This window comes from Pipistrellus kuhlii, unplaced genomic scaffold (genome assembly GCF_014108245.1).
Source record: "Pipistrellus kuhlii isolate mPipKuh1 unplaced genomic scaffold, mPipKuh1.p scaffold_m20_p_5, whole genome shotgun sequence".
Lineage (NCBI taxonomy): Eukaryota > Metazoa > Chordata > Mammalia > Chiroptera > Vespertilionidae > Pipistrellus > Pipistrellus kuhlii.
Genome location: NW_023425551.1, coordinates 32,974,963 through 32,996,446, shown reverse-complemented (window position 1 = coordinate 32,996,446; position 21,484 = coordinate 32,974,963). Strand labels below are relative to the sequence as shown.

Genomic DNA, 21,484 nt, shown 5'->3' with positions numbered 1-21,484 from the left:
TTTTACTGATGACTTTCGGTTTTCCATTTGTCTTTTGTTCAGTTGATGTGGCACCCATTTTCCTTCATTTAAAATCTCTCCCATTGCTTGTAAATGATCGGAAATTGTTGAGCAACATTTAATCTTTCTGCAAGTTGTTTTTGAATTTGACATGCATCTTCATCCGATAATGCTTGTAATTGTTGGTTTTCAAACTTTTTCGGTTGACCTGGACATTCTTTGTCTTTCACATCGAATCATCACTTTTAAAGCATTTAAACCCACATTCACAAGTATGTTGAGATGAAGCATGTTCCCCATAAGCTTCCCAAAGTATTCAGCAGCACTTTTCTTTTTAAAATATATTTTATTGATTTTTTACAGAGAGGAGGGAGAGGGATAGAGAGTTAGAAATATCCATCAGCTGCTTCCTGCACACCTCCTACTGGGGATGTGCCTGCAATCAAGGTACATGCCCTTTACCAGAATCGAACCTGGGACCTTTCAGTTCGCAGACCGACGCTCTATCCAAACCAGTTAGGGCAGCAGCACTTTTCTTCAAAATAAAGTAATGAAGTAAAACTTCCTGTAAATGATCTTTTTTAGGCATGAAATTTGAAATTTTTAAGTGTAAAAATATCTGTGATGTTAACACCTTCAAAAAATTTGACATGAAGTTTTGAAGCTTGCTATCAATACAACAAAATAGCATACATATCAAATATCATATATATCAACATATGTGTAACCCCATCTATTGAAAAAAATCTGCATTATTAACTGATACACCTAGTAAACAATTAAGAAAAAAAGAAAAGAAAAAATGTTGTGAAAATCCAATGCGGTAGTATGAAGGTATTTTATATTATATATACTGCTATACAAATATAAGATGGCTTTTTATTATTATACACCCCATATTGCTTTGTTATACAACTTTACCTGCCAGAACTAGTAGAGAATGGTAGTTATTGCCTAACAGAAAATCCAGCCTAAAATGCTATAGTAAAAAATGTACTGTATGACCAGTATGTATAATTTATTAAGAACATAGAATGACCACCACTTTCACAGGTGACTTCCTTAGTTTGTTCATATAGTTTGTGTGTTTATGGAGCACCTATTACATGTAAAGCACTGCAAGAAGCACAAAGATAAAAAATTTCTCCATATCTGTTCAATAAATGTTTAAAATACTCAGAGATGAAATTAAATCAATTTCATAATCTGACCTCAGGTTAATAACTACACAAAAAGATGAAAATGAATGTTATGCCTTCAACTTGCAGGTTATTTATCATTATATTATTGTTATCTTTACTTGGATCAGAAATGAAGTTACTGTAGGAACTGAGCATCCATGCCAAACTTTGTCTTTCTTTACACATTAAATACAAATTCTATTTTTAAGCACAGAGGTCTCAATATGTACCTTGGCATGCTACTCTACAGCTGGGTTTGAGTTAAGAATTAGACACCTTTACTCAAAAATTATTGTTATATAATTCTTTATATAAAAACATTAACCATACATGGAGGGGATTCTGGGAGAATGGAAGCTTAATGGTTCCCCGTCTCCCCTCTACTCCCAATTCTCTCTCTCACCCAACATAGCAACTCTCCTGAACTAAAGCACCTGCTGAGGTGAGCAAGCAATCAGGGCCTACATAGAGGGAGCTATAAACAACTACAGATTCAATCTGAAGAAAAAAAACACCTTAAAATCTATTAAGAACATAAAACAAAACCTGAATATAAAAGATGTATCATGTTCTTATGTGGGAAGATTTAATAACATGAGAAGGTGAATTCCACCAAAATTAAAACAAAAACGTAATGTATTTCTACTTATAATTGAATGAAATTTGGGCAGGGGAAGGAAGCCCAGCCTGCACCCTCTCCAATCCAGGACTCCTTGAAAGATGTCCAACTGCCAGTTTAGGCCCAATCCTGGGGATTAGGCCTAAACCGGCATCAGACATCCCTCTCACAATCTGGGAACACTAGCTCCTAACTGCTCGCCTGCCTGCCTGCCTGATCGCCCCTAACTGCCCCCCCACCGCCAGCCTGGTCACCCCTAGCCACCTTTGCCTGCTGGCCTGATTGCCCCTAACTGCCCCCCACCCCCACCCTGCAGGCTTGGTCATCCTTCACTTCCCCTCTTCTGGACTGGTCGCCCCCAACTGCCCCCTCTCTGCCGGCTTGGTCACCCCTCATTCCCCCCTTCCCCTCTCCCCCCATTGGCTTGGTAGCCCCACATAGCCTGCTTTTTGATCATTTGGTCACCCCTCTATGTCAGCCTGTTTGATCATTTGGACACACACCCAACCTGGTCGCCTCATACAGGCTGTTCAGTCATTTGGTCGTCATTTGGTCGTCCTTCACTTCTCCCCCTGCCATCCTGGTCACCCCATGCAGCCTGCTGTTTGGTCATTGCATGAGGGCGTCCTGACCAATTTGCATATTACCCTTATACTAGTATAGATAGGACACTGTGGAGAATTAAATAAAATGATTTTAAAAGTCAAATAGAAGAATGAAGAATATAGTAAACATGAAGCCTGGCCGGAGTGGCTCAGTTGATTGACCCTAGTCCCATGCACCCAAAGGTTGTAGGTTTGATCCCCAGTCAAGGATGAATTATAGGAGACAACCAATCAATGTTTCTTTCTCTCTCTCCCCGCCCCATCTTCTCTCTAAGCATCTCCTAGGGTGAGTACTAAAAAAGAATAAACATGAAAAGGATGAGAAAAAAGGAGGTGAATTTCACCAGTATATATCAGAAGACTAAAGTCACATAAAAATAATGCTGGCATAAGAATAAATATAGTCCAGAAACAGATCCCAGTAGTCAAACTATTTTAATGTAAAACAGAGGTGGCATTTTTATCCAATAGAAAAAGGATAGTTTATATCAGGAGTCAATATATTATGGCCTGAAAGCCAAACTGTGCCCTTTGCCTGTTTTTGTTAATCAAGTTTTATTGGAACATAGCCATGCCTATCATCTGCAAATTGTCTATGGCTGCTTTCATGCTATAGTTGCGACATAGACCATCTGGCCTGCAAAGCTAAAAATATTTACTATCTGGCTCTTTAAAGAAAAAGTTTGCCAACCTTTAATTTATATTATAAATGACTCTATTACAGCTAGCTATAACCTAGAAGAAAATAGAACTGTACCCTTACATCTCACACAGTATTTAAAAATAAGTTCCAGATCAATAAAACACACACACACAACCCTATATCTATATGAAAACAATCTTATAAGAAAAGTTAGGTAACAAAACTATGTATAACCTGTAACTGTATGGGGAGAGGCCTTTTTAACAAATAAAGAAATCATACACAACAAAGAAAAAGATATAATTGGCTATATAAAGAGTTAAAAACTTTTTAATATAAAGGTACTCTAAAAATCAGGATAAGCTGAAACCGGTTTGGCTCAGTGGTAGAGCGTCGGTCTGCGGACTGAAAGGTCCCAGGTTTGATTCCAGTCAAGGGCATGTACCTTGGTTGCCGGCACATCCCCGGTGGGGGGTGTGCAGGAGGCAGCTGGTCGATGTTTCTCTCTCAGACGTTTCTAGCTCTCTAGCTCTCTCCCTTCCTCTCTGTAAAAAATCAATGTATTTTTTTTTTTTAAATCAAGACAAATCTTATAGTTGTGATTACTTTTAAAAAGTGACTTACAGAAAAATGGTTAATATTCAAAGTAGAGCAAAAGTAGGTTTACAGTTATGAGAACACAAAACATAGTTTATTCCTGTATTATTATTATTTATTGTATTGTATTATTTATTTGTGTTACAATTGTATACCTTTTGCCCTACCCTGGATATAAACAATATGATTAACCCAAAAGAAAATACAAAACAGGAAAACAAATCCACATGGCCAAAAAAGGTGAATAGATGTGTAAACTTACGAGGTGTGAGAGAAATATTAACTGAAGTAAAAATGAGATTGTCTCTGAAAGTCAAAGTTATAACACCTACTGCTGGTGAAGATATACTAGTAGAAGCATATTGCCCTAGCTTGTTGGTAGAAATCTGAATTCATACATTTTTGGAAAGTAACCTGGGAACATTTAAAAATATTTATATAGCCTTGTTTGAGGGGCTCAGTGGTGGTCGATTTATGAAAATCGACCTATGAACCAGGAGGTGACAGTTTGATTCCTGGTCAGGACATATGCCTGACTTACAGGTTCCATCCCCAGTGTGAGGCATGGAGGAGGCAGCTCATCAGTAATTCTCTCTCATCAATGATGTTCCTATTTCTCTCTCTCCCTTTCACTTCCTCTCTGAAATCAATAAAAACATATTTTTTTAAAGATGTTTATTCTTGTTCATTCTTCATTAAAATTGAGGTGTTCAAACTAAAAATATTGGTACATTGTTCCTGAGAGAACTATCTGAATTTATTTTTAACCTCTAGAATAACATCTACATATATAAAAGGCTAAGTGACCATCCGACCATCTGACTGGTAGCTATGATACCCACTGATCACCAGGGGGTAGATGCTCAATGCAGGAGCTGCCAAGCTGTTATGACTTGGTAGCGGCAGTTCTCGGATGACGCACACCGGACGAGAGGAGGGAGCCCGATTCTGGGGTGTGTCACTTGAGAACCATCCTCTCACAACCCAGGACCCCTCAAGGCACCTCACCTGCTGGAGGGACCCACTCACTCTGCAGACGCTCTTTGAACTGTAGTGCTGCCCCAGATGTGACTGGCCAGAAAAGGACAGCAGGAGGTTGGCTCCAGGGCATGTCCGGCTCGTATTGCCCAGTCCTGCCCTGCCCGCCACCTTCTAATTAATTTCCTTTCAATGAACAAGGGGTAAAGAAAAGGGAAAGGCAACTGGAAACTGGAAAGGGGTAAAGACAACCATAAATTGTCAGTAGAGAACCTCAATTCCTGTCTCCTATTTGAGGAAAAATCACTATCATGACACAGGCAAGATCAGGCAGCAACAGAGGTCCCACCTGGCAGCCACGTTCAAGCAAATTCTGAGAATACTCTAGCTCCCCACTTTCTATCTAATTACAGAACTTTATGAAAATCATTATCTCTTTTATACATATTCTGTCTTTCTCTTCCCCTCCCTCTCTCTCATATTCTTCTCTCTAAATCCTGTGTGATTGCACCACAGTAAGAGGTATGACACAGCTAATTTCCCCAGAAATGAATGATAAATGTGAAAAGGAAGATCTCTGTTGTGTACATCTGCACTATTCTAACAATAATAATCCCTAAGTTAAGTAGTAGTATAACACACTTTTCCTACAGGAGTTTAATGTATTTACAATATAGAAACCACAGTATACTAGTAGTTAAATATACATGTCAAAACCTAACCGTCCAAACAAGTGCTGGGAGGTATACATTGCAAATTAGTTTGGGAGTTCTTTTGAGGATGTCTTCAGAATCTTTGATATGTTTTATTCAACTATTCCACAAATAAGATACTTTGCTAAACTCTAGGAATGAATTATGGCACATTACTATGAAGATCATGGAAAACAAAATAATCCCCAATTAACTACTTAACAAATTAACAAATACTACTCACAAAAGCCTACTAGTACATGCCAGGTATCTTTTAGACCATGGACACACAGCATGAACAAAACTATTACTCTGCATTCATAAAAAGATGAATCATTTGAAAAGTATAAATTTCATTTTTAGAAATGATTAAAAGTCATATGGCACCATAAGGACTTGAGTCAGAAGGTGCAATAAAGAAAAGGACTGTTTGTTGTAAAAATGATCAATCTGCTCTGAAGCTAGGAGTTTAAATGTTTTAAAAAATAAGAACATCACTGGTATAATTATATAAACCAATCATATAAGCTTCTTTGAAAAATAACTATGCCCCTTTCATTGAATAGATGAGGAAATAGAGGTGTCAGGTCTGGCCTCCCACAGTGCCTCAGAGGCCTCCCCTTCTAGTTAAGTGCTCTTTCTAGAAAACAACTTTTTTCTCAAGGGCAATTGCTTTATCATTTTTGTCTTAAATATTTTAAAATTTTTTAGCTCAGTGAGGTTGACATGTAGCACAAATTGTCAGACCAGAAAAGTGAAGCAAAAATACGTCAAAATACACGTCATTAACTCAATTATTATTTGACAAAGGAGGCAAGGGGATACAATGAAGTTAAAGATAGTCTCTTCAATAAGTGGTTCTGGGAAAAGTGGATAGATACATGCAAAAAAAAAAAAAAAGAAAAAGAAAAGAAAGAAGAAACTAGACCACCAACTTACACCATACACAAGAATAAAAAAACATGGATAAGAGACTTAAAAGTCCTAAAACCACAAGAATTCTAGAAGAAACCATAGGCAGCAAAATATCAGACATCTCTCATACCAATATGCATGGTAATACATCTGCTAAGGCAAGGGAAACAAATGAGAAAATAAACAAATGGACTGCATCAAAATAAAAAGCTTCTTCACAGCAAAAAGAAACTGTCAAAAAAATGAAAAGGGAGCCCCTTGTATGGGAGAACCTCTTTGCAATGATACATCTGATATGGGGTTAATATCCAAAACATACAAGTAACTCATATAACTTAAAAGGAAAACAAATGGGCAAAGAACACAAATAGACACAAATAGACACTTCTCTAAAGGGGAAATATAGATGGTCAAGAGACATATAGAAAAATGCTCAAAGTCACTAATCATCAGAGAGATGTAAATTAAAACAACAGTGAGGTATAATCTCACACCTGTCAGAATAGCTATCATCAACAAATCAACTAATGAAAAAGTGTTGGCAAGGATGTGGAGAGAAGGGAATCCTAGTACACTGGTGCAGCCACTGTGAAAAACAGTATGGAGTTTCCACAAAAATTTAAAAATGGAACTCCCAGTTGACCTAGTGATCCCAGTTCTAGGAATATATCCTAAGAAGCCAGAAACACTAATCAAAAGAATATATGCACCCCTATAGCAGTGCAATTTACAATAGTGAAAATCTAGAAATAGTCCAAATGCCCATCAGATGAATGGATAAAAAAGCTATTACACATTTATACTATGGAATACTATGCAGCTATAAAAGAGATGGATCTTTTGCCATTTGAAACAACATGGAGGGACCTGGAGGGTAATATGCTAAGCGAAATGCCAGAGAAAGGCAAGTGTCATGTGATTCCACTCATAAGTGGAATCTAATGATCAAAATAAACTGATGAACAAAATAGATCCAGAGACATATAAGCAAGGAACAGAGTGACAAATCTCAGAGGGAAGAGGAGGGGAGGAGGGGTGAGTAGAGAGTTATTATTGTTAATAATGTAACTTCCTACCTGATATATTCTAAAAGGGATGTAACGAAATCCACTTTCTTCTGCAGGATATTCCATGAGTTTCCGATTGATGGCCCAAAACTGGTCAAATCTGTCTGTAACAATAAATTATTTATTAAAAGTGAATAACATTATAATTTAATACCTCACATGAAGAGATGAAAGTTGTCAAACCTATACCTTTTAGAAATTTCTGAAAGGGTATTATTTATATACATGACTTTTTTCCCGTAAGTTTATATTTCTATAACTAAACACAAAGATATAAAATTAATTTTCTATATTATTGCTTCTTCTTCCTAGATCGACATTTTTCTCATAAGAAAAACCCTAAACAGATTATGACTGGGATACTCCATCAGACTGGGTATCTTGATTTCCTTTGCTCTACTCCTACTATCTAAACTTTAAAGGCAAACGCTTCAAATGACCTAAATTTTAGCCAGAACTTGCTTTAAGAAATGAAGTCACAATACCAAACAGTTAACATTAAACAGCAAAAAATATAAAATTATAGGAAATGCTTTGAAACAAATGTGAACTGATTAAACACCTTAATTTTTTTTTTTCAGGTTTAGTTTAAAAAAACACACATACTTTACTAAGATTTAATTCACATACCATAAAATTCATCCTTTTAAAGTGACTACTGAGTGTTTTTTAATATATTCAGAGTTAAGCAACCAGTGGCAATATCTAATTTCTGAAAATTTTCATCATCCCAAAAAGAAATATATACCCATTAATAATTAATCCCTTTCCCTGTCCTCCTTGCTCCAGAAATCACTATTCTCTATTCTACTCCAGGAATTTTATATAAATAAATCATATTAAGATGTAGTCTTTTGCATCTGTTCTTCCCCCACTCCCAACCCCCCAAGCCTGTGTTTAGGGTTCATTTATGCTATACCTTGTATCAGAACTTTATTCGTTTTTATGGCCAAATAATATTTCATTGTATGGAGATATTACACTTTGTTTATCCATTCATCAGTTCATGGGACATTTGAGCTGTTATCACTTTTTGGCTACTATAAACATTCATGTCTAAGTTCTTGTGTGAATGCGAATTTTTTCAATTTTCTTGTGTATATACCTGCCATATGGTACCTATGTCTTGAGGAATTGCCAAACTGTTTTCCAAAGAGGCAGCACCAATTTACATTCCCGTCAGAAAAGTATATGGGTTCCAATTTGTCTACATCCATGCCAATACTTGTTGTTGCCCATCTTTTCTATTATAGTCATTCTAGTGGGTACAAAGTGGTATTTCCTTATAGTTTTGATTTCCATTTCCCTAAGAACTAATTACGCTGAACATCTTTTCATTTGATTACTAGCCATTTATGTATCTTCTTTGGAGCAGTGTCCACCAAATCCTTTGTCCCCTTTTTATATCTGAATGTTCCTTATGTATTCTGGATACAAGTCCCTTATCTGGTAAAGTATAAGTAAATTACATCTCTTACCACCCCCTCAACCCCCATTCAGTGAATTGTTAATTAACTCACTGAGAATATTAGCTTAAATGACCTTTCTCTCAGAATCAAATCTCTGTAAAGCAAATAGCTCCAGAATTTCAGATCAGTTTGGTATTAAAGCATATTCGCCACTACTAGATTCGTCTCAATCCAATTTACTGGCAATCTATTCATCCTGCTTATGCCATCAAAATTGTTTTAAAAAATAAAGCTTAGTTGTTTCTTCTGATATCCCTGGTCCTAGAAGAAAGTGTCAGGCTCTAGGTCTTCTCTAGAGTGATACTACACTAAGACTGATAGCACATGGAATCCAGTTAGAATCCAGTTAGTTCTTTGCAATTTTACAGATAACAACTGTTTGTTCAGATTGTTATGAAGTTAATTCAGAACCAAGACCAGACGCTTGGTTTTCTGATTCAAAGTCCACAACCATTTCAACAGCTGCAACCACAAAACTGCATCATAATGTTAAGAGGAGCTCATTTGACCACAGTCCTTTCATTTAGAAATAAATTATTCTTTTACTGCTTTTTAAAAAATTACTTTTTTGTCTGACCAGTGTGGCTCAGTGGTTGAGCATTAACCTATAAACAAGGATGGTCAGGTCACAGTTCGATTCTCAGTCAGGACACATGCTCAGGTTGCTGGCTTGAACCCCAGTAGGGAGCGTGCAGGAGACAACAAATCAATTATTCTCTCTCACCATTTGATGTTTCCGTTTCCCTCCTCTCTGAAATCAATTAAAAATATATTTTAAAAAAGTACTTTTTTCCCCCATTAAATAGTAAGCAAAAATGTAATAGCGGAATAAAATAATTTTTTTGCATACTTGAGATTTTACTTACTGCTCATCATTAATGATCTCTAACACCTACCTACAATAATGCATGCATAATATATGCTCTTGAGTCAAAGAACAAATAATGGAATATTATGTACAGAACTTCTCACTGAAAATTTTAGGATCTAATCCTAGGTTTGCAACTAAACAGCTACCTGGTCACAAAGAAATCAACTGAAAAGTCTACCATAATTTACTTATAGTTGAAATCAAGGAATTAGGTTATTTTATAATTATTTAAGATACTCTCTTTTATTAAATTAGAACTTGTTAAAAACCACAAGAAAAACATTATAGTAAAATGAAAGATTTATACTATTTTTAACAGGAAAAAAAATCCACCAAACATGTTAAAGCAGTCATTCTTAACCAGATTAGATTTTGCTCCTTGGTAGTCTGGAGACATTTTTGGTTGTCACAACTATAGTCCAGGGATGCTGCTATACACCATCCAGTGTGCAGGACAGTACTCTACAAACAAGAATTATCTGACTCAAAATGTCAATAGGGCTAAAGGAAGGAAAGCAAACACAAACATACAATAAAAGGTACAGAAAGGTTATTAGCAAAGAAGTTATGCACTTATATAGCCAAAAAAAAAAAAAAATCTGGAAAAGCAATATTATTGTGTCCATTATCAATTTAATGACAACTCTAAATTCACTCTTCAACATATGCAGTGCCATAATAGACAACATTTCTTTAAGTGTCTCTACTGTGATGTGATTAAGCTTTCCCAGTATCTGGTGCTGAAAGGACACTGTGAGAGAAAGGGGCTCCCGACTATAGGCACATGAAGGCCCCTTGCCCTTATCGGCACCCTGATTTCCTGTGGAGGCCCATCTGGGTGGCTCCTCTAAGGTTTCCCACAGAGCTCCCGCTCCCTCTGCATAAACATGGCACTTGTTACTGGTGGTCTGCACTCCACATTGTACTGATTGTCCCTCAAATGCAGACCAGCTCTAATCTGGGAAAAATAACCAAATTTTCCACTAATCCAGGGGGTGATCTCTACTCTTTCCAACAAGTTCTAAACCCCGCCTTGGAAAGGGGCTCCTTGTAAGTGTGGCCTTTCTCCATAACCCTAGGATATCATATATAGTCACATATCTTTTGAAAAAACTGAAGAATAAAAGTGTCAATTTTAAAACTGATGAACAAAAACATATCCAGAGACAGAGAAGCATTGATCAGACCATCAAACATCAGAGGGAAGGCAGGGGAAGGTGAGGGGAAACCAAAGCAGCAGCTGCCAACTGATGTTCCGTGGACCACTGGTGGTCCATGAGGTCCGAAAGGTGAGCGACCGCTGAACCAAAGGACTTGTGTGCATGCATATAATCATAACCAATGGACAGAGACACTAGAGGGGTGAGAGAGCACAAGCGGGAGAGTGGGGGCAATGGGGGGAATAAGGACAGAAATGTAATACCTTAATCAATAAAGAAAAATAATAAAATAAAAGAAATAAGTCCAGTGTATTTTAAAAAAAAAAGTGGCAATTTTAAAAGATGCATCTATATTTTCATTTGAGTTTTAGGAGAGTTGAGAACTGAAGGTGAGTTTTTAACATTCTCACATCATAGATAATGTATGTATGTATGTATCTACAAGCCCCCACAGGAGACATGGAGAACATCTATGGGTCTGCTACTCAGCCTCAAACAGTAATGTAGTTGTCAATGGCTGAAACCTCAAACTATTAAAAAAAAAAAAAAAAAAAAGGTAAAATGATCTCCACATGCACACACTATTCCCTTCCTGCTTTTTAATGCCTATAATGTCAAAAAACAGATTTACTGCACCACCCCCTAAAAAGTATCAGATGACAGCCCATAAAACACAAATGTTAAGCTTTTCTTTGAAAAGCAAATGGCTGAACATCACAATGAAGGGACCCTGCTCTTCACAAAATTTGCATTTTCCAACATTACTATTCAAATCACTACAAGTGGCAGTGTGTGGTATTTAGTATTTTTTACCTTTAGCTTTCAAAATATGTAACAGATATCACACCCAATTATAGACTTATTTGAATTAATTTATTCATATGCAATGTTAAATATTTTTGAAAAGCAAAATAGGAAGGGGAAAACAAATAGCAATTACTGGGCCAGGCCACAGTGGCCCAGTGTTTAACGTCAACATAAGTACCAGGAGGTACATGGTTCAATTCCCCAGAGGCACATTCCCAGGTTGTGGGCTTGATTCCAAGTAGGAAGCTGCCAATCAATGGTTCTCTTTCATCACTGATGTTTCTATCTCTCCCTCTCCCTTCCTCTCTGAAATCAATAAAAATTTATTAAAAGAAAAAAGAAATAGCAATTACTGGTAGAGTAACTAACACAGATGTGTTTAAAAAAAAAAAAAAAGTGACCTGTATCTTCCAACTCATTTGTCTTCTGAATCTAATCAAATTCTGAGAATCTTATGTTATTAGGACAGTTAGGCTGAACCATGGCAAGCAGCAGCACACCTATTGGTGCTTAGATGCTGCTCAACAGAAGTACAACACACATTTCTATGAGCCCATCTGCTTGATTTAGAAAGCTTAGAAACTTGACCCAACAAAAAAGAAGTACGAAATGGTGGACCTTGAAAGTGACTTCAAGTTTTCTTACTGCGCAGAATATAGTCAAACACTGCTATAAATATTTTATCTTTTTTCCTCCCTGTGTGATCTACAATAATAATCTGCTTCATGTTGATATCTACTGCTTGTGCTGCTTACAATTACCTGAAAGAAAAGTTGGGGTGCTTCACTGGCCTGGAAAACATTTAGCTAAGTAAGAAAGCAGGTTTAATTAAGCAAGTATATTCTATATCTATAAAAGGCTAGGTTGACTCACGCATGAGCAAAACATATAAAGCTCTTGCTGGTGCCAATCACATGTATGATTTTCCATCGTCATTGTCAATTGTGAGTTTGGTTGACACTACTATTATGGAGAAAGGGCAGACAGCAATATTAAAATGTTTCTTCTAATTAATTTTCCTTTCAATGTGCACGAATTCATGCACCAAGTCACTAGTGTCAGCAATATGTAACAGATATCACAATTATTTCTGCCCCAAGAAGCAGGTTCTTTTCAGCCACTTTTCACCCCCTTGGGATGCAGTGTTTCCTGCATGCATCTCAGATCTAACTGACTACCAATTTGCTTACTTACTACGCTCCAAATCACCCTATTTTTCTTTTCTGTCCCTAGAAAACACCAAGCTCATTCCCCTATCACATTTTTCTAATCTTCACATAACCACTTCTTTCTCACTATTCAAGTCTCAAAAGTGTCACATCCTCAGATTTCCCTCATAACTGCAACACTTATAGTTACTTGAAATTATTCTATTGTTCATCAACTGTCACTCTCCCCAAACTAAAATTTAAGTTCCAAGAGGGCCAGGCATTTATCTTCAATCCTAAAAAGTTCCTGGCACAAAGTACATGCTCAATGAACTTTTGTTAAATAACTAAATAACTAAATGAATGACTGATTTAGGCAAGTTGGGGGGAAAAACAAAAAAAAAGGAACCTCAAATGTAGCACTGCATAGTGGAAAAAGCAGACACCCTAGAGCCCCACTACCTGCCTTTGTTTCCTAAATTTGCCATTTATTAATATCTGAGTGAGTTTAAGCAAGATACTTTTAAACTTTGTGTGTCAATTTCCTCATTTATAAAATGAAGATATTAATAGTATATATTCATAAAGTCACTGGAAGGAATAAATGAGTTAATATATGCAAAATACTTACAATGGTACCTGGCACAAAGTAATACTACATAAGTGTTTTGTCTCTCAGGCTGCCAAAGATACTGAGCTTCTAGAGTCAGCAACAAGGTAAGAGAAAGGTGAAAGCCAATTTGGGAAAGTGGTTATGCCAAACCCCATCATCACAAGATTGCTGGAGTGTCCAGTCTGGCTCAGGGACAGGGAGTCGGTACCATTCACATCAAATTCTATGTGAATGCTGCCCCCTGAAGTAATGCAATTGAAATGGCCTTTGCCAAACATAGTGGGGAGAATAAGAACACAATCCAGTTGCAACACTTTATAATACCATATTCCCTTCAGGTCTTATTTTGCTTCCTCCAAATCTTTCAACTACCATACAAGTCCCTATTTTCTCACTATGTGGGGACAATTTACTTGCCATTTACCTTCCATCATTTCAACTGCGTTAATCTCCAGCCTTATCATGAAATAGTAATGGGGGCAAGTATGGTGATGCAAGAACATGTACATCAACATCTGGGGAGTCCTCCAGCCTTGCAGACTAGCCTGAGTTCCATCTCTAAGATTTACCTTTAAGATCTAATCTCCAATCCTTCTCAAGCCTTCTCTCTTTCCAACACATCTTAAAATAATAGGAACAACAAACTGAAAAAAAAAGTGAGGTTTATTATTAATCTTGGAAGAGGTTCACAATTGTTATAAAAAGCTCCATCTACGAATGCAGCCAGTGAAAACTAGTTACTTTATAAAGGTTTAGAAATATTGCTGGAAACTTAAAGAAAACTAATCTCATGAAGTATTGAAAAAAGCAGGCTGTAAATTTTAATTTCAACATCACAAACCAATAAACCATTACTGCGAGTTACAACAGCTTTAATATATTCCAAGTCAATCCAGTAATTGACTTTATTTTTAAGTAGACAGAATTCAATTACAGTATTCCAACTAATTAAGTTAAGTTTATTTCCAATTTATTTTGAAATAGGTTCAGTAACAAATTTTGAATAAAAAATTCAAAATTCAAAAATTCACAATGCCAAAAAAGAAACCCAACTTGTTCTACGTGCTCATGTTAAAAATAAAAATGGGGGAAATCATCTTCAATTATACTGCAGTCTTCACTTATTCTAAAAGACAATCTGTAAAAAGTATCTTGTTTGCCAAAAAGAGATTTACAGAGCTATCTAGTACAGTGCCAGCCCAAGACTAATAAACTAAATGTATTAATGTATAAATCACCTATAGATTTATAGCCAATAATCTGATTTATCACCTTTAAAACTACTATCAATTGATAAAATATTTATTTTTCCTCTTAGGCTAAATTATAGCTTATCACTTTCTTAGATTCAGAGGGCCAGAAATGAATTTAAGGAATCAACTCATTCTCACTCACTTAGAGAGCACTCCAAAGTCTTAAGACAAAAATAAAAATCTACTTTAACTTTTGAAAGATGGACTAGAAATAGATATTTCATTATACTCACTGTCACTTTGTGGTTTATTATGCAGTATATTGTCATTTCTAATACAAATCACTCATGCTTCTGATGAGAAAATGTAAATGAAAAAGTCCTATTAATAATTATTTACTGGAGATGCAGTAAATAATGCAGCATTTCTCAGCATTAGGTGAGCACTTGGACCGCCTGAGTAGCTTTAAAAAACACTAATGTCAGGCTCCCACGCTAGACCAATTAAGCTCCAAGATGGTTCTAATATATAGCCAGATTAACCACCTGCAGATGGAATGAAAAATAGTCTCACTTTAGAATCTAGGTTCAAATCCTGATCCCACCTCTTACTAGCTCTGTGAGCTCATTTCCTCATTTTCAAAGTTGACAATGTTTATCTAATTATTCTCAAGAATCTTGAGATAATGCATATAACAGTACCCAGGCCTGGATTTAGTAAATGTACTATAATTTCAGGTAAATTCTGTTCTATTTCAATTTCATGTAACGTCTGTGAGTTACATGAAAAACATCTCTTTTTAAAAAGTCCCCAATTTGCAAACAGTTCATATTCTGAATATCTAGTTTAATTCTAGGCAATAAAGAAGAAAAAAAAGAATAAAACAGTTGATAGACGGAAGAGTGTGCTCAAACAAGATTTTACTTTGTAGGATCTACACAGATATAAATCTAGCAAACTTAATTTGCTCCAATTATGTACATAATTGAGTACTGAGCGCTCTATAGAGAATTAAAAAGAAACACACAACAAAATAGAACACATACAATAGGATTTTCCCACAAAATAACTAATTTGTTTAAAACATTTAAAACATTATCTACCTCAAAGAAATTAACGACACTTTAGAAATAATATATTCAACATTTAACCATCAAAACTTGCATCTGTTTGAAGGTCTATACAATATATTTAATGCCATCATTTCTTTTTTAGTATATATGTAAAATTAAGGCTGAATACTATATCATATATTAAAATTTTTTTTGAGATTTCCTCAAATCTATAGCTTATAAGAAAAACAACTTGACATTTAAATACCTGCACATTGGTGACAACTGCCTTGTAAATAATAAAAATGGTACTTTCTTTTTTCAGTCACTAACTGTTGCACAGGGAGGTTAAATACTTTTACATCAAAAAGGAAAACCCATAAAAAACACTGAAAGGCAGAGTATGTGTTAAAAGAGTTTTCTTGGTTTCAAAGCTTTTCTTATTTCTTTCATAGAGACCTGAAAAATTAAAATTAGCATTTAAAAGTATTCAAAAAATGTTTAAATCATTGTTTAGTTGTTATACTCTACAGGTGCGGTTCTGAATAAATAAATTTACCATCTGCTATGTCTAGATCTTCACTAGTTTGCAATTATACTAACCAAAAGATGAAATATCTTTGACTTCACAAATTGGACTTTCTTTTGGATGAAAACATTCGTAAACAAACTATTTTGGAAAGTCAAAACAAGGCACTTCTGCTATTTTATACTAAAATTAAACTATTTATAAAAAGCTGTTAATATGACTTCCTTATAGTATGAGAAAGGAATAAAATAAAGGAGTCATTCATTCAGTCAATGTTTATTTTGTTTACTCCTAAGACTAGAATAGGTGCTAGGGATACCAAAATGTATAATACAGTCTAACCAGGAGAAATTTGTATTCCAGCAGAATACATAAACTACAACTATTCTAGAGTGTGATGAAATATGAGAGTAAAAGTGCATAAAAATGGATAAGGAGCCACAATAGCATGAAAAGAATAGTTCTGCCTCCACTGACTGGAAGCTCCACGAAAACAGGGTCCATGTCTGTTCACTCACTGCTGGATGGTCACTAGCTCCTAGAACAGTGTCAGGCACAAGTTAAATGTGCTATAAATATCTGTTGGCTAAAAAAGAGGGAAGGCTTCACATGGAAGTTGACTAAAGAGATAAGCATTAAAACATAAGCAGAAATTACATAGACAAAAAGGATCGGAAAGGGCATTCTAAGCAGAAGGAACAAATTAACTTCTACATCCACCTTTCACCAATTTACTCTAATGCAGATAGTAACATTTTCTATAACCTTCGTCCAGCTAAAAATTTCCTAAATTAAAATTTTCATTTTTAAAAAGTAGAAAATAAACTATCAAAGTCTCCAGTATCCACAGGATACCTCACATAAGATTTTGAGTGTGTAAGCCCAATCATTACCAACATAAACAAAACTGAACACAATAGCTACAAAAATAATAGCTAAATATATAAATGGAATAAAAATATAAAGATTTTAAATCCTCATTCAAGGATGTTTTTATTAAGAGACGAGGAAGGGAGGAAGGGAGGGAAGGAGGGAGGGAGGGAGGAAAAGAGGGGAGGAGGGAGAAAAGTAGGAAGAAACATCAATGTGAGAGAGAAATATCAGTCGGTTGGCCTCCCCGACACACCCCAACCAGGGATTCAACCTGAAACCTAGGTATGTGCTCTGACCAGAAATTGAACCCAAAACCTTGCAATGAATAGGATGTTCCAATCAACTGAGCTACTTGGCCAGGGAAAAAATTTTATTCCATCACCCTATGAATTAGGAGGCCGCAGTTTGATTCCAGGTCAGGGCACATGCCCAGGTTGCAGGCTGACGTGCCCAGGAGTCTGCCAGTCAATGATTCTTTCTCATCATTAATGTTTCTATCTCTCTCTCCCCCTTACTCTCTGAAATCAATTTTAAAAGATATGCATTTTAAATGTAGTTTTTAAAAATCACTGAAAGCAGTTATTAGACTAAGTGTGATACATTATGCTATACCAAGTTCTGAGTATGTGGCATTTTGAGTCATGTTTTAGGTAAATGATAAATACAAGTTGCTGATTTGGCCAATCTTTTATGGCTGACAAGTATTTCTAAAAAAGTCAACAAATATAAATATTTCATGTGGTGAGCCACAAGGTCTCTGCCATGACTATCTAACTGCCTTTGTGGCATGAAAGCAGCATAGAAAAACACATGAATGAATGGGTGTGGCAGAGTTCTAACCTTTATTTACATCACATGTGTCAAACACAAGGCCCTCGGGCCAAATCCGTCCCGCCAGGCCTTGCAATGTGGCCCGCACCGCGCTGTCATCACTGTACTCCGCTGCGTTTCCATCACAATGACAGTTTATGACTGTTCAGTAAACCATTCGGCCCGCGATTTAGGCTGGATTTTAGATTTTGGCCCCTTCTCTGATTGAGTTCGACACCCCTAATTTACATAGATGGCTGGCCATGACCACTGTTTGCCAACCCTAGTTCTGGAGTCTCATAGTGACTTCTTGATAATTCTTTTTATCAAAACAGCTTTGCTTCCTTTCAAGCACTTTCACATAAACTGTATTAGTGTTTCACTAAAGCTTCTCAGGGCACCTACAAGAGAAAGAAACTGAAGCTAAAAGAAGTGGGTGACTTGTCCCAAGAAGCTACTAGCAGAGCTGATAACTAAAAACCAGGCCTTCCTTTTCACAATTCTTAACCATCACCCTCCACACCCAACCCTCTAATGCCCCAAATGAAACATTTTAATCTTTTTTAGAATCCTCTGCTTATGAATAAGCTCTCTGTAGCTGACTCATCACATTCACAACAGAGTTCAAGAACATCTACTTAAATGTTCATTTAAATTATTTACTTCAATTCTGAACCCAAATTATTCTCAGATCCCTTTTCTCTTTGGAAGATTCCTGTCTTCTTCAATTTAGGCAATCTTCTAATTCACAAGTCTCCTATAACGCCACTTCATCTTCAAATAACCAGCAAGGAAAAGGGAAAAGTATACCTTAAGAGACTGTAAACTTTTAATCGTTTAATAAAAATTTGTGTATTCAGTAATATAAATGAGGTGAAAGGCCTGATGCCTACCTCTGCAATAATATAGTTGCTAAATATCAGAGGTACAACTATGTGCAATTCCATGTAACTCAAATTAAATCTAAGACACTTAAAAGAAATGAGAAAATTTAATTTAGAGTACAGAGTCATAAAATATGTGCCTTTTGTATACTGAAGTTAGATAATACTGTTATCTTGCATAATGAAATTTTAATTCTTAAATAACTATAAACACCTCTTTGACATGGTGACAATATAGTCCAGAAGATAAAACTGGATCACTTTTTTTTTTTAATTTTTTGCTTTTTGTTTTCTTCTAATTTAACTTTATTGTTTAAAGTATGTCCCTTTCTCGCCCCGCCACTGACCTCTTCTAGCCTGCCTCCATCCCTGCCCCTCACCCCTTCACCACACTATTATCTTTGTCCAGGGGTTACGCATTTTTATACATTTTTTAAATTACAGGTTTTTTTATTCTGATAGCTGCTATAAAAGAGCACCTTATATTTGACTAAGGTGCTCTTTGTCCATGGGTTATGCATTTTTATACATTTTTTAAATTATAGGTTTTTTTATTCTGATAGCTGCTATAAAAGAGCACCTTATATTTGACTAATTCCTTGTATAAAAACAATTCTAAAAGATCGACAGATTATTGGCTTTCCTTGCTTTGCATAGCAGTATGGGACTAGAAAAGTGACCATGCAAGATATAAACATGCAAAATGATCTCAACAATTAAGGAGAAATCACAATTGTTCAGTGATCTTTACAAAACTGTCAAAAACATTAAAAACTCTGATTATAAATGTACAGAAAAATAACAATGTAAATCAGACTAATCCCGTGTTTATTTAGTACACAGTAATTTAAAACATTTGGAACATGGAGAATTAAAGTGTTTTATTACTTTGTTAAAAAATAAAAAAGCTTAATTATGTTTGAATAGTGCTTGCTTCCTGAACATATAACTTACCAACAAGCATCTTATATAATAAAAGCATAGTATGCAAATTGTTCCCTCAACCAGGAGTTCCAAGAGACAGGGACGGCCGGGGGAAGGAAGGAGGCCCTGGCTGGTGGTGGAGGCAGGCGGCCAGGGGAAGGCAGCCAGCAGTTGCTAGGTACCCTACCAACGCATGAATTTCATGCACAGAGCCTCTAGTATTTCATAAATTGTGGTGAATTGTCATAATCCTCTGCAAGTTTGAATCAATTTCTAACATACTACCATTTTCGCTTTCAATGTCATGAAATATATATCCCTTTAATGTGTTTTTTTTGCCAGCATCACTTCCTCTGGGATAGCTTCACTTTTTTCATCACAACACTTCCCACATGTATGTGGAAGTTCACCCTCATTAATTTCCTATGGTTATCTAAACTCTCTCAAATGGTGGTAGTGTCCACATTCTCATAGTCAGCTTTGTCTTCTATAATTCCATTACGTTCTATTCAAATTTAGCTTACAGAATTACCACTTTTTCTTTCTTTACTTAATTTTCATCTTTCTTAGCCAACTCCTTCTTTTGATTATCCAGTGTGATAAAACGTTCTGTGGACTTATCATGGGAGACAAGGAAGTAACATAACTACATGCTTTGCTGCCTATGGATGAAAATAACAGATGCATAATAACAATTCACTGACCGACACGGAAAGAAGTGAAGTGACTGATCACTGATCACAATGCATATGTATTATTGCATAATGATTCACAACTGAAGAGCTGCCAATCAAGCTTGTACTTTATGTAATTATTAAATAGCATGGAAAATGAAATTTAAACCATATTCTTAGGAAACTGGAACTTTTTTTAAGTTGAAGTATAATTAACATATATTATATTTGTTTCAGGTGTACAATACAATGATTCAATATTTGTACATGCTGCAAAATTCTCACCACAATAGTTACCATCAGTCACCATATGAAGATTACAAAAAATATTTTTTCTTTGAAGATTTACTCTCTTGGCAACTTGGAATGATATTATTTAACTAAAGCTCATGCATACTGGATTTGTGCAAAGCAAAGACTTCCTGTACATAGAACTGTCTTAAGGAACTGGAAGGCAGGAAAGATTAAGGAACTATGATCTTTAAAAGATGAAGAATACAGAGGTAAATTACAGACTGCCCTCAGTTTATTCCTTGAGTGTATTTTCTAAGACCCAAGAGAGAGTATCTAAGCACAAAGCAAGTCTTATTGTTCAGAGAAAATAAAGGTTGCCCAAATGCCCAACCCAAATGGAGGTGCTTTGGTATGCAAACAGTATGTATTCAATTGCAATTCCAAAAGGATCATGATTAGGAGTAAGGCACTTTTCCCAGAAGCTAAACACAGGAAGTTTCCACTATGATATGTTATGGGCAAAGCAATCAGTCCAATGCTGGGAATCCAGGAATAGAGGTCTATTGGGAGAGTATAATTTAAGGAATAACTAAAGGTAGCTTCTTTGCAAAACTTTGTGCTTAGAGACTGCACTCTAAACTTATACCATCAATCCTAAAATGTACCGATTATTTGCAGAATTACAGTTACTCCATACTTCACAAAGGGTGTTCTGAAATTAAACACTGCTATATTTACCATTATGTAATCCCATCCAGAGCTGCTTGTGATCTTTTTTCTGCATTTCATTGATTACTTGGCTTTTGTGCTTTAATGCATCAGCTTCTTTCACACAAGACATGAAATGAGCTTCAATTGTGTCCTTAGATGGACAGTGCAAAAGGTCCTTTTCTGGAAAACCCTATCAAAGGGAAAAAATATGTATACATATAAAACTATAAAATTA

General features: G+C 35.8%; 1 protein-coding gene across 4 annotated transcripts in view; it reads right to left on the bottom strand.

Annotated features, from left to right (window-relative positions):
• Window positions 1-21,484, bottom strand: part of ATG5 (autophagy related 5) — an 89,271-nt gene that overhangs the window by 34,758 nt on the left and 33,029 nt on the right. For all 4 annotated transcript variants that reach the window (XM_036414138.2, XM_036414137.2, XM_036414136.2 and 1 more), the window contains 2 exons: window positions 21,277-21,439; window positions 7,307-7,401 (listed from right to left, as the gene is read on the bottom strand). In XM_036414138.2, coding sequence (XP_036270031.1) covers window positions 7,307-7,401; window positions 21,277-21,439 — 258 coding nt within the window. The remainder of the gene's footprint in view (window positions 1-7,306; window positions 7,402-21,276; window positions 21,440-21,484) is intronic.